A 14,708-nucleotide genomic window follows, 5' to 3' on the forward strand; every position below is an offset into this window, starting at 1 on the left:
CATTTTGTTGTTGCATGATCCAAAATGTCCCTCTTATCTTAAGTCACAATACACCCTGCTTAACTCAAGAATGTGGAGAAATGGGTAGACACACTGTTTTTTAAGTATTTTTTCCATCTGGAAATTGTAGCCAAATGTTTTTATTTTGAATATAACCTCAAATTATGGGACACAAGAGGGAAACCTGTTGGTCATTGCCAATGTTTGTACTGTACATTTGATATTTTTCCCATAAACTGGACATTTTCTCACTGATTTTAATTAAGAGTGTTTAACACTTATCAAACTGGGAAATCCTCAAAGAGACAGTTAGATGACATTGTCTATGAGGGAAAACAATGCTGGATTTTTACTTCCACAATCCTGGCCACTTTATGTAACCCTGCTCACTTTTCAACTTTATGCTGATTATAAAGAAATTCAAATAAATTGATGGAAATGCCATTTGAAAAAGAAAATACAGTGAATAAGAGCTCTACAGGATGCACAGAGTTTAGATGTTTCCTGACATTTCTATCATGAAAACTGTTCAGTGTCAAGCCTTAACTGACATTACCTGCTGTCCAATGTAACCATCGACCTAGATGAGCACAAAAAAAAAAGAACACCACCACACACACACAGCTACAGACACAGGAAGACCTGAAAAAACAGTTCCTTTAAACTTTGTGTGAGATACAAATCCATTTATGAGGGAGATCTGGCCCCTGTCTGGAGACACCTCTGACAGCTCTTCCTTTCTCGTTTTTCTTTCTCTCTCCTCTCCATCTCTGTGCCCCTCTTTCTTTCTCTCCTAACATCCAGACATTCAGACTTAAGCCCAAACGGATCTGAAGATTTTTAACGGCACATTCCTCTGCTTTGATTTGAATGTCTCCTTCCTTCCACCCTCCGTTGCTTCAACTGTCCTCAGTGCTGAGGGACAGACATTTGCATCCGGGGAAGGACCAGAAATTGACATGTAGACCCAAATGTTCTAAAGGTATGATACTGGCTCTGAGTGATGGAGAAGTGTTTGATCCCTTTCACAGAGAATAGGGAAGAATAACTTTCATGAGAAAATATGAGAAATGAGTAACAATGCTCTTGAAATAGAGTCAAGAAAGACAGAAGTGATAGAGGTACAACTCACCATCTAAGCCCCGTTTGTTTGAGCAAAGAAAACACCATAATGATTAAATACGCCATATCTGGGCAGAAAGATACACATTCAATCACAAAATCTGCTTTATAAGGCAGCATTTGAGGAGCCTGTGTGAAAATTCATGCACCATTGTTGTGATAAACTTTTCCCCAAGATGGCTAATAGCCTCCCAGTCACACAATACAGATGTTGTCAATTACATGTGTTTTTTTGTCGGATGACTATACAATTATGAAGTAGTGATTTGATTGAAGGTCTCGGTGCAGCAGCCCAAGAACGGCCAGAAAATATCATCTTGATTATGAGAACGTTTTTTATGATGCTCAATCAAAATTGCACAATTGTCTGGCATAAGAAACAAAAAGATATGTCAATGACAACACCAATGGTGGAAAAACTAAAAGAGGGATCACAGACTTGAGAAGCAACAGAACAGGCCTTCATCCTTCGCACAAGCAGGAGTGCGTCTGCTGTTTCGTTGGTAAAGGGGAACTGTCAGGACAAGCAAGCTCCTTTTTAGATTAATGTGGCTCCATTTCACTTTTTGCATTAGTGTGAGAATGGACAGAATGAATGAATGATGGTGTACGCCAAATTTCATCAGGCTGAATTTATCAGATACAATAATAATTAATAATCATATTAATGAGTGTGTAAAAAAAACAAAAAAACACTGCAGCATAAAAAGTTGGTTTTGTGCACCAATTAATGTGCTCTGGGAAAACAACCAATTGGATGCAAGAAAAAAACCAGCATGCAAACAGCTGATTGCAGAGCTCAAATTTTCCTTTCCTCTTTTGGTATCCAGCAGGAGACACCACACACACACCCACACCCACACACACACACACACACACACACACAGCAGACTGGCCACCAAACAGAGCAGCATCAGTGTGTGGTGCGATGAGACAGGCGTCAGGTCACTGGCAGAACCAGTTCTGGACCCGAACTGGTAATAGGCTTGGTCTGGATCAGAAATGACAAATTTGTCGGCAGCTGTGCAGCTTCTGGTCCCAGTGAACTCGGGATAAGCTCCAGAGACTGATACCCAAGCTCTCCACCCGGCTCCATCTCTCTCTGGCCAAACCACAAGGTCAAAAAAAAAAAAAAAACATACTTCAGAAATTAGCTATCACCCTCTTTGCCTTTCTTCCCCAAAATCTATTTATGGTTGGGGTTTTTTTTTTATTGGGGGATTTTCTGATGAAAAACTGGTAATGACTTCCAGCATTACAGTTTGGCCAGAGAGTCACATTTTAAACTCTTTATGCTGTCCTAAATAATCTAGTTGGACAAAATGAGTCTGATAATAGAAGTGAGATGGAGCACCTGCATATTCGAGATAGCAAAAAACCTACTTAAGACAAAATCAGCATTACAGTGTAACTGTGGGTTCACTTTTTGTGTTTTACTCAACACACATGTCACTGCCAAGTCCATATTCAGTTTATTTTTAAATCAAAGACAGTGACTGGACATTGAATTAACAGCATGCTGGTGCAGTTAGCCAGTTGGCAATGACACATTTCTGGCTGTGATCAGCCCTTTAGTCCAAGCATGAAAGCATACATACCCGCATGCAAACACAGAGACACACACGCACAGACATACGGACGAGTTGCTGCCCCACTGCGTGACAACCCGTCTCTTGGCGCTGTAATAATCACAGAGTAGCAGTACAGTAAAAACACACGTGGTTTACACTACATTTCTCCCAGCATCCATATGTGTGCCCATGCAAGCATTGCAAGCATAGGCATAGCGACACACATGCACAGCCACAAGGACAAACACACACACATACATAAATACATTCACACACACACACACACACACACACACACACACACACAAAAACATCAGTGTGTGGGTTTCCACTTTGGGCACCAAACCACACTCTCTCAAGTTTTTGCCGTGGTTTTTCTTTCCTTCTCTCTCGTTTTTTCAAATGTTGCCAGGGACCTTGTTCCAAACCCATATGCTGATGTTTTTACAAGACTTAGACACACACACGCACGCACGCACACACACACAGCACCCTGCATGTGGAGAGATCTAGCCCTGGTTGACCTACATGTTGGCAGCAAGGGTGGAGCTGATGGTGAACCTGGACCAGCGCCTTATGATTTTAACTGCTGCCTTCACTGGAGATTTACTGATGGAGACACCAACATAAATATGTTATGTGAAGGTACTTTAATCCAATGTCAGGAACAGTTTAACATATACAGATGAAATGCATATAATTAAGGTTAAGTGTGTGTTTATGTGTATGCATGTGTACGTTTCAGGGAAGGAATGTTAATGTTTTCATAAAGCCACAATTCTTTCATATTCATCCACAGCTGTTTGAGGAGCACTTGATAAGAGTCAAAAGGTTTGCAAACAATCTTATATTAGAAAAGACAAGTGCACTGTACACACAAAAACTTTTACTTTAAGAAATATAAGTTTTAAAATTCCTTTGAAATAAGAAAAATTAAATAATTTAATTAAGAAATGTTGATTTTATACATAACTTGACTGACTTAGTATATGATTAATAATGGCAGGGAGTGATGTGAATGATATTTATTTTCCATATAACCTTGAATAGAAGTAACCTGCAAATAAAGATAAAAGTGTAATGGACTACTGTACTGATGAATCCGAGAAAACTAATAATGACTTATTGCAGCTTCAAACAGATGTGGTGGAATATATTTTACACAGAAGAAAAAAGATGCTGCACCTCACAGGCCTTTGTACGCACAGTTTCCATGTTCTATTTGGGAACGAGGCTACAAGTGCCAAACTATGAGAGGGGAAACACACACATACACACGCACACGTATCGTATGTGCACACACCTGTACAGACACCAACTCAAACACACATATCCTTCGGGCTGGGCTTTCCTACCACAGAAATTCTGATGTATAATGTGAAGCCGCTAGACCACTTTAAACACATTCCCCATCGAACAGACTGCACTGCCTCACGTCAACATTCATGGTGTGCACACATACAGTACATACCATGGCATGTGCATGTATATTCAGTGGTGTTCAAGGCCAGTATTAACAGCCACCACCACACTTGACCACACGCAGACACCTAAGAACACAGAAGTACGTTCTCATAAGAGACACTGAATCAAAGTATGTGTGTGTGTGTGTGTGTGTGTGTGTGTATGGAGTACAAAAAACCCACACTTTAATATAATCTCTTTCTCATGCCCATGTCTCATGGACATATTCACGCACACACACACACACATGCATGGCATTACGTATGTTTGAACAACCGTTTCCTGGTGCTGTGTGCTAGGCAGCTCTGGGTCTGGCTGGAGCCTCTGGGTGATTTGTCAGTTCGAGCCATGCGGGCCAGGAACCCCTCAAAGTTTGCTTTGGGTTCCAGAGGGACACGCTCCGGGACCCCTGAATTCCTGGTATGCACTCTGCTTCACCCTCTGGACCCTCACCCCTGAAATGCATGACACGCACGCACACACACACACACACTCATACAGATTATACAGATGTGAACATAAGCATATGCACAGAGTAGGTGTACATTTTCAAAAGTAGACATATTTGCACATTATACACACACAGCATGGGCATTGTTCCAGGCATTCCCACATTGCTTTTAACCCTTGAACCGCTAATGAGTGGATGACAGATTAATCTCAAAACCAAGGCCAGCTAGATAAGTCAAACTGTTATTTCAAAACTTTGACAGAATGACATTGTGATAATACAGCCGAAATCATTCGATTACAGTTTCTTTACTGTTTGGACATCATGTCAGCAGCCTATGCTCAGGATATGGTTTAAGATAGGTCAACTAAACAGATCTCTGAGTGTCTGAGATACAGCATGTCATGCAGATGCAATACTAGTAGATCAACTTTGAATGGACTGCTAAATGAACTTTCTTTGGACTCCATGGGCATTTTTTCCATTAAGACAAAAAATATTAGCAAGCATTATTTGCTTTGTTTATTTTGTTTTTTAATTTTCTATTGAACTGTACAATGATGTCTATACATTGATGCATCAGTATCAACAAACTAATAAAGTCATATAGGCCTATAGCCTAATAATAATAATAATAATCACTCGCAGGAGTCCTTTTACTGCAGAACACTTCGAAACATTAAGTAGGCTGCAGTTTGCTGATAATACGTCTGTATTTGTACATTAGCAGGAATTTGAATAAAAGTACTTTTACTCTGTTGTACTGGTACTTTCACTTAAGGATCTGAGCACGTCCTCTCTCGCGGCTTCGCAGAAGAACTTTCTTCTCGCAATGCCCCTGCAGCCATGTGACTCTATTTCCCAGCATGCACTGCCAGAATGACGTCACCGCGATTCAGCCAATGATCTTTTTCCATACACGGAACTCCGATAGAAGAGGGAAGTTCAGTTTGTTTGTATCACGCTGTACGACAAGCTCGTATTCTTTCTCTGAATACATAAAGAATGAGTGGCTATAGCTGACTTATGCTCTGTGAAGACAGTAATTTGATGGCTGTACGTCTTATTTACATGTAAGTCCACATTTGAGGTTTCTGCATTTATACGACTGTAGAGTGATTAATTTGCTAACAAGCTAACAGCTGAAGTAACAGCAGCTTCTGGCAAACGAGAAAAAGAGGAAAGGGATGACAATGTGATGCGTTTATGGAGCCGAAACGTAGTTTGACATCGTCATTAAGTTAAGTTATTTTGTATCCCTAAATTGAACACGGTGTTTCACAGTGTGTTACTGCAGTAAAGTGGAGGAAATACTGGCATCATGTGGTGTGGTGTAGTCGCTGCACCCAACTAACTCACTAAGGTAGGTTAGTGTGTGTGTGTGTGTGTGTGTGTGTGTGTGTGTGTGTGTGTGTGTGTGTGTGTGTGTGTGTGTGTATATATATATATGTGTAGAAATTGTCAGGTAAAAAGGAGCAATTTAGGTAAGTTTGCTGTTGCAGTTATGAGATTGTTGACGTTACTTACTACAGATGAATCTATTAAATGTTGGAAAAAAGTGCTGAAATAGTAATTACTGTAGTTGCAACTAACAATTATTTTCATTATTGATTTAATCTACCAATTAGTTTTGCAATTTGTAGATTTCTTTTATAAAAGAATGAAATGAAAAATGGTAAAATATGATGTCTTCAGATTGTTTATTGTATATGATTAAAAGTCCAAAACCCAAAGATATTCAGTTCAGTATCACGTAAGACAATGTTTGGTATTTGTGCCTGAAAAAGTTCCACTCAAGATGTGCGAAGATATATAAAATACTTGAATAATAAATTGTGTCTGACATGGTTCCTCCATTAATAAAGTTCAGTTTTCTGGTCAGTCAGGTATAAAGGAGATATTTTAATTTTTTTTATATTGTTTGTATTGTTACAATGATCTTTTGATGAAACTTTTGAAATGAAAAGTATTTGAATATGCATAGTCTCAGGATTTCTCAGTAAGGAAGGAGGTAATTTTAAGTTATTCTAAAAGTTGACAGAATGACTCTCCAAGTTTCTGGAAAGAAACACCATTCTTTATTCCTTCACTTGGTGTGTTGATGATGCTGATCAAGAGCAATGTCTAACTATTTGTTCCATTGAAAAAAAATAATGAAGAAATATAGAATTACATTCACTTAAATTAGCTGAGCAAAACAGTTCCTTTTATGACGATGATTGAGACAGTCCTTACATTTAAGCCAGGTGTTCTTATATATAACATACTGAAGCATACAGAAGTAAATTTGTAGAAAATGATGTTTAACTGATTTGATTATACTGAAATAACGTCAACAATTTCATAATTGGAACAGCAAACTTACCCTTACCCAAAGTCCACACGCTTAGTTTAACAAATCTTCAAAGATAATATTTGACCAGTCACATCTCGTTCCTCCTCCAAAATGTTCTCAGCCAACACCCGAACTGCTGTAGAGTGTGTTTTTGTGCATGTGCATATTTTTTCTGCCTGTGTGACATGCATAACAACTTTATGTAAGTAAAGTGCCTATAACTGTCTGTGTGTGATAGGGATTGTGGGAGAGACTGCTGTCTGCTACTTAGGTATTCAGCATGCGGTTCTTTTCCACTTCTGCTTTACTGAAAACTGAGTCCCCAATGCTAGTCAACAAGAAGCGTTTGTTCCTAATTTGTTTGGGCTTTTTTTCTCGGCGAAAATGAGTATTTATATATTCACATCAGCGAGCCATAGGGGATTTCCAGCAGAGACGATGGCAAGACATTAAACAAATCGTGTGTAACGAGGTGATCATAAAACACAACCCTGTGGTGTCCCACACAGACATGTCATTATGGCAAAAAACAACAAATACACACACACACCTACACACACTATTCTCAGGCTATATACAGATGTACATCCTCTCTCACACACACACACACCTACACACACACTGTGTGATCTGCCCCCCCACAATTTGCTCTCTATCATCATAAAAGATGAAGAATGTGCTGTTTATTTCTCAGTAGGCCTTCATGAATGTGTGTGTTAGAAGGCTTGATTGCTTAGAGCTTAAAGGTTTGATTGTTAGATTGTGGTAATAAGAGTTTAACAGAACTAGATTAGCACCCTTTAAATTCATTTTATTTTCCACTTACTATTACTTCCACTTATTATTGCATTTTCTGCCCCTGCTTTCATAGAAAGTGATGGATGATGTGGGCCACACATGCATGTATTAAAGTAAAATTACATTGACAGGATCGTATCATTTACATTTACTCATTTGGCAGATGCCTTTATTGAAAGCCACTTATAAGTGAGGGAAAACACTGAGACCTTGGTGTAAGTATTAAGTACTACATTTATTCAATTAGTGCAAGGAAATCAGGTATAGCAGTGCACTGTGTGTGAAGGGAGGCCCGCCAGCAGGGTATTGCAGTAGTCAAAGCAAGAGACAACCATGGACTAGACCAAGAGTTGGGTGGCATACTTATGTTATATAGTCATCAATCATGACACCCAGGTTTCTTGTGACCTTGGTAGGGGTAAGAGATGATATTGATACCATGATGTAGAGACTGATTAGCCCGGATAACTAAGCGTTCAGTCTTAGAGAGATTTAGTTGAAGGTGGCGTTCCTTCATCCATGTTATATCAGTGACAACCAAAAAGCGCTTGCGCCTGACAGAAAGTACAGATAGCAGGATGCGTCTTTTCACCATATCAAAGGCTGATGGTAGGTCGAGCAACATAAGAACCGAGGAGTGCACTGCAGCTCTAGCTGACCTCAGGGTTTGTGGTAGGACTACTACATGTTACACTTTTTAGAGCCTTGAACTCAGCTAGAGGGATGAGTGAGAGAGTGAGCTATCGACCGGTGGAGGCAGAAAAGGGCATGGGAGTGATGTTGAGAGGGGTGTGCCCTTAACCAGGAGAGATAGTGTCTCTGGTCTTTTCTTTCCTTAAAGTTAAAGGTGCCCTGTGGCGTTTTCTTGTAAACTAACAAATTTTCTGTTTATAATTACCCTTTCTCACCAAAACACATTGAGTGTATCTTTGAGGTCTAACAAACATGTTCAATGTGTTTCCTTCCTCATAAAACATTTGCAAAGCCAAGTTTTTAAAGTATTTTTAATTCTTCATGGTTTACACCCGTGTTTCCTAGATAGCAGTCTCCTTCACTGTTTTTGTTAGCTAATTGCTGCATTTCTTTGTTAGCATATTGCTCGTGGGCGTGTATGACAAACCAAGCAAGACCCAGTCTTAGAAACATTAATCCATAGAGTTGGCCCACTTTTATTAAAAAACTCTGAATTTCTTTAAAACATTTAGAGATGCTGATAGTGTACATTGAACCATGTGAAGATTGCAACATAAAATGTTACCTTTGCTCAGCTCTGGCAGCCACAAAATAAAAATGATGAATAACAGATGATAAGATGCTTGTGTTTGTCTGCGTAATCCTTGGATTTGTCTCATTGTTTATCTCACCTAGGATATCTCTTAGCTCCTAAGTACATTCACCTGGACAAGAAGCCCAATGTCTCAGCTGCAACCACTGATCCAGCTCCAACAAACGACAGAGCCCTTGTTGAATGTCCAGGAGATGCAGTTCTGGCTGGACAAAGCGGTGGCTTGGGGCCAGGCTGACAGTCCGAAGACTCAGAAAGACACTGGCCTGCACTTGAGTAGACTAAGCAGTTACCTCCAGCATCTGCTTACACACATCAACAACACGGTAAGCGGAGCCATTATTTTGTAACAATGCAAGCAGAGCTTCCCTTGCATTGTGACAGATTTATATTCCTTAAGATTCAGATAGTCTTGGTTATACACTATATTTCCCAGATGCCTGTTAAGTCTAATTAAATCTCCATATCCAGCCTGTTTTACACGCTCAACACTTCACCTAATGAAATAGATTAGATCAGCTAATCACTTAGCCCAACCAGCCAAACAGCCGTCTGATTAATGAAGCACTAAGTTAATTCAACCACCAGCCTGTCTAGTACACGCACACAAACATGCACAGGCTCACTCTTAGTCAGAGCCAGGGGCATGAACAGTAAGTCCAGCGTTGGTAGGGTCCCGCTAACAGAGGCTGCTCTGTGCTCTGCAGAGGCTGCGTATGTCTGGCTGGCAGTGCTGCAATGTTGAGTTAGTCAGGTAATAGCCGCAATGGGACCTCCAGCGCTAACCTAATGTATCCCCATATCAGGTCCAGCAAATTTGGGAAGGGAGCAGAGAGCAGGAGTCTTGCAGAACTGTGAGATTTCAGTGTTACTACAGCCATGTCTCCTCTTTCCAGCTCTTGCTCCTCAGGACTCTATGTCTCACTACTTTTTATAACCATTTTTCTCTCACATTTCTCTCTCACATAATATGCTCTTTTCAGTCTTACAGTCATGGTGTTCTCACAGGTTTTAATTTGAGACTCTATAGTCCATATGTTTTACTGTAACACTACTACTACTTTATCTCTGCTTCGGCGACTAGCTATATATTTTATAGATCAAGCATTGACTGACTATTATTTTTATCCGTCTATCTCCTTCTCTGTTAGCAGGCTTAGGGTATACGTCATGCACAGAGCGTGTTTAAGACGATGGAAGGGATACAAAGAAAGAGAAAAGAATGGTATAACTTAATTGGGTTGAAATTCTTTTTACTTGCAGCGGACTCATAAAACACAAGCTGAGGATAGCCTGCTTCTTGGCAGTATTTTGACTTAACAACTTTCCTGTGGTTTATGCTCTGAGATGAATAATATTCTTAGTTATTATTCATTTCCAGATTTGCACTTGTTTACAAAAGTGGAGGAAGCTTTCTATCTCAGTAGTGCCTTTCTTAATGGAATTGTTTGACCTTTTTTGGGGGGAAATACACTTATTCCTTTCTGTCCTCCAGAAGGTCTGTGTGAATTGGGCCTGAACAAAATGTGAAACATTTTTACTCTCAAGTCTTTGAAATGAGATATAACTTTAAAATTCATCAGCTTTAGAAGTGCTGATAAGTGTATTTTGGACAGGGCCAAAGCAGCTGTTTGCCCCTGTTTACAGTCTTTATGCCAAGAAAAAATTCTCGTGGCTACAGCTTCATATTGAAAGCAGTTATTGATCGCCTCATTTATGTCTCAATAAAAAAGTAAAGAAAACATATTATCCAAAATGTTGAACCATGTAGAGCTGCAACTAATGATTATTTTTATTTCATTAAAAATTTCTATAAAGTTTCCTAGAGCTCAAAGTGACAAGTCAAGGGAAATCAGTTAATTCTCAAATATTTGGTATTTTTTGCTCAAAAAATAATAAATTACTAATAGATCATCAAAACAGTTGTCAATTTTTTTTTTCAAATTTTGTTTTCTCCACTGACTGATTGATGTATAGTCTAAATGTTGCAGAGTGAGTACATGTGCCTTAATGACACCTAGTGAGACCTAGTCACCATAGAAGTCCCCTACTTTATTACAATGGCCACTGCAGCACAGATGCATTATTACACCACTCCTCAAGGGAACTGTAAGATGAATGGAGAGTATGGGGAAATCTGCAATGCACCCAAGTGTATATTTATGTTCTCACCATAGCAACTTTGCTATTTATTGTTAGGGCTATTCTGATTGTGGCTGAGTGATGTCAGGGGGAGAAGTGTTTCCTCACTGTTATTTTCATCATTGTCTATAAACTTGTCCCATTTGCCTCCCTTGCTAGTACATTATCAGTCACTCTGTTTAAGATGTCTGTCCCTAATCAAAACAAGATACATGGTCTCAAAGTCCATTTATAATTAGGGACAATGTTGACAAGGCTTTGATGGTGATTTGGCCCCGGTAATCGATGATAATTGCTTTCTGTTGCAAGGGCTCATTCTTATGGGCATTCCTGCAGTCACAGAGCGCTGTACAGTTCCTATTGTAAATGAACATTCCTTTTTAGTTGCATCACTAACACACAAATGCACATGAATCCTCACACAGACAAAACGTTTACCATGTGTTGTTGGATTGATAGGAGGGCTGAGTGTGAGGGCTGTGTTCCAGACAGCACTGGTGGTGTTGTGGGGGGTGTTTAGTGATGGCATTTAGAGAAACTCTACTTTGCCTATTACCGTTCTGCTTTCCATTAATGATGATCTCAGCCACTTGAATGACTTAAGTTAGACTCATTGTCTATCTGATGCTATTTTTGAATATATAACTTCTATATAACTTTCTTCCTTTTCTTCAACGCTCCAGTACTTTAAGACTTGTTTGCTCTTTAATTGTTTCCAATTAAATGAACTGCACCAATGCACTGTTGGCTGCTCCAAAACATTTATGGAGATCTGTTTTAAAGATCAAACTTTTCTCTTAAAATACAAAGTCAGTAGCATCCTATAGACTCTGTGTCTAATTTTCACCTCCTCTAAAGGTGGCATTAATTTAATTAATTAAATTAAAATTATTAATTTAATTTATTGATACAAGTATATAAAACTGAAGTCTCATTGACGTTGATGGGATGATAAGCCCAAAGTGAAGACGTGAAGATGAGGAGAAGGAATTTTTTTGAAGCCAAAACAGAAAACCTATAGGTGATATTTCAGCAGGCATATATCCCATTTCTGTATGTGGACTGCTCCTGCATGAAAGTTGTTCTACACAGTTCAATTAGGTCACAGGTGAAATGTATGATATAGTCTGTTAATATGGGTTGAATAATAAGTGATATTGTACATGTACGTAAACATGATTCATGCAAAAGTGTGCAGACACACGCTTGTAAATTTAAGTTATGCGTCACTTCTTTCATCTGTTTTCTGTATGTCCAACTGCAGTCATCATATTGTAAAACATAATTGGGTCTGTGTTGATTTATTAAAACCAGGAAAGCAGTCAGGTGGAACAAAACAATGTTTTACAGCTGTGTTTTTACAGAGTTATGATTGTGATGTGCTCTCATTTTTTTCACATTGACAAGATCCTTGATGGGCTGTTTTTTGTGTTCTGTTACACTGAAGATACTGTAAACCAAGTCTTGATTCTCCATTAATTTCAGCACGCTACCTTGACATATAATTGGAATCTGTCCAAACTTCAAAATTTTTACAAGTGATAATCATCAACATCAAACTGAAAAACTCAATGTATAGGTGCTCAGGATTAAAGGTTAGTAAAGTTATTAAATGCAGTGTCTGTCGTAGCTTGGAACCATATTGATGTTTTAATTGGCTGTGAGGTGAAATAAATCACATGGTCTGTTGTTTTGAGCTGGATAAACAAGCACAGACACACACATACTTAAACCATTATGGCACCATCAACCAGAACCTTGCTCTGCACTGTGTTCTGTTCTCTGTATCTCTCACTATTGACACCATGGTGAGAATTGTGACATACACACAGGAAAAAAAGGTGATGCATGAGTAATGTACTGTACACCTGTTGACATGGCTATTATTCAACTCAGCACCTTCAGTTTTATTTTTTAGCTCCACTTCTGTCATGTATGAGTCTGATTGTGCCAAATGATAAAAAAAAAAAAACATCACTGTATGTGCCTTCCACTCAGAGAAATAACCCACTTAAGTTATAAGTGCAAGGTATGAGAATATTCAACATGAAAAACTTTTAATAGATTTTTAAATGCATTACCTCTTATCTGTTGCTATCTCTGTTCTGCCCCTAAGAGTTCCACAACAGAAACCATGAAGAGGCTGCCCTACCTTGGCCAGTTCCTGGGCCGACTGTGCTGGAACCCGTATGTCACTGCTGATGGTGAGTGCACCTCCTGGACAGCTTTAACTCCACCAGTAGTGGAGTTCAGTAGATGGATCAGGTCCAGAGTAATGGTGGCCTTTTAATCTGATGTCAGGTTTTCAGAACTTCCTGACAAGCAGAGGTAATAATGATGGTAATGAGGCTGAGATCATGGTGTGTAATGTGTTGTGTGGTGCTGTGTTGCCGGCAGATACAAGCAGAAGGCTGTTGCTCCAGTGTCTGTTTGGACTGTATTCAGAGCACCCAAGCAGTGCAGTGGAAAGAAAAGCCAACCAGTGGATACGGGTATGGACTGGACATTCTCTCCAATTCTATTAATACAGAATTAAAGATTACATGATTAATGTGCAACTAGGGACTAGGTTTAGTTATGATACTTTTTTAAAAATATTTTTTATGAGGGTCTCAGTTGTGATCCATGACGGCTTTTACATACCACCTTTTTTTATTGTAGCCATTTTAGTTTAAAGTGAAATTCAGGGGGAAACAAAGTAGAAATAGGGCAAGGATGCACAGGTGGCCAAGGGGTTGCAATATCTGGTTAAAATCCAGTCTGGGGACTTTTGTTGCATGTCATTTCCCATCTTTCTTTACACTAATTTCTCATCATCTCTTTCTGTAATATCTCTAATAAGGGTATAAAATGCTCGAAAAATATTTATAAGAAATTAAGGAATATTTTTGATACCAGTTCCAATAGGATATCTCAGTTTTGATACTTACCTCATCCTGAAGAATATGTTTTATAATAAGCCAAATGCAAAATGCCTCAATGTTAAAAAACAGCTGTCTATCTAAACAAATAATAAGTTAACCAGACTATGAATCTAACAAACTGTTCAATGCCAACTTTTGGTACATGACTCTTTTCCATATTTGTTGCTAGAGACAGATTATGACTGGCACCAAGAAAGCACTAAAACTCGAGACCCAGCTTTAAATACAGTAGGAGGTACCGGAAGAGTTTATTGGCATTGAGTAAACTTGGTTTATAACAAGAAATAAGAGATAACTTAATATTTTAATATCATGGACAACATTTCTGTCAGAATTAGACATATGCTTGTTTGTGTTATATGTGTTGTGTTGTGTTGTGTTGTGTTGTGTTGTGTTGTGTTGTGTTGTATGTGTTAAATGTTTATTTCTGACAATGGCAGCATGAGCCTGGGTCACCTGATACAGAAAAGTAGGGCTACAGAGATTAAAGACATAATCATAAATTAGGGAAGCCTGGAAAAGGTGGAGACAAAAACACAGATGTATTTAAAATATTTATTTGGTAATCAAGGCTGTGGTTCTATTCATTCATAACATTATTTAGTTGTAAATTATC

At 38.9% G+C, this 14,708-nt stretch overlaps 1 protein-coding gene across 2 annotated transcripts in view; it reads left to right on the forward strand.

Annotated features, from left to right (window-relative positions):
• The first annotated feature begins 5,549 nt into the window (after window positions 1-5,549).
• fancc (FA complementation group C) overlaps window positions 5,550-14,708 on the forward strand; it is a 36,841-nt gene continuing 27,682 nt past the window's right edge. For both annotated transcript variants that reach the window (XM_087170240.1, XM_087170241.1), the window contains exons 1-5: window positions 5,550-5,681; window positions 5,893-5,971; window positions 9,110-9,352; window positions 13,285-13,372; window positions 13,566-13,660. In XM_087170240.1, coding sequence (XP_087026366.1) covers window positions 9,155-9,352; window positions 13,285-13,372; window positions 13,566-13,660 — 381 coding nt within the window. In that variant the 5' untranslated portion in view covers window positions 5,550-5,681; window positions 5,893-5,971; window positions 9,110-9,154. The remainder of the gene's footprint in view (window positions 5,682-5,892; window positions 5,972-9,109; window positions 9,353-13,284; window positions 13,373-13,565; window positions 13,661-14,708) is intronic.

The sequence above is a fragment of the Seriola lalandi genome, unplaced genomic scaffold (genome assembly GCF_002814215.2).
Source record: "Seriola lalandi dorsalis isolate HSWRI2012SDOR001 ecotype SW California unplaced genomic scaffold, Sedor1 jcf7180002054938, whole genome shotgun sequence".
In the NCBI taxonomy this organism is placed as follows: Eukaryota; Metazoa; Chordata; class Actinopteri; order Carangiformes; family Carangidae; genus Seriola; species Seriola lalandi.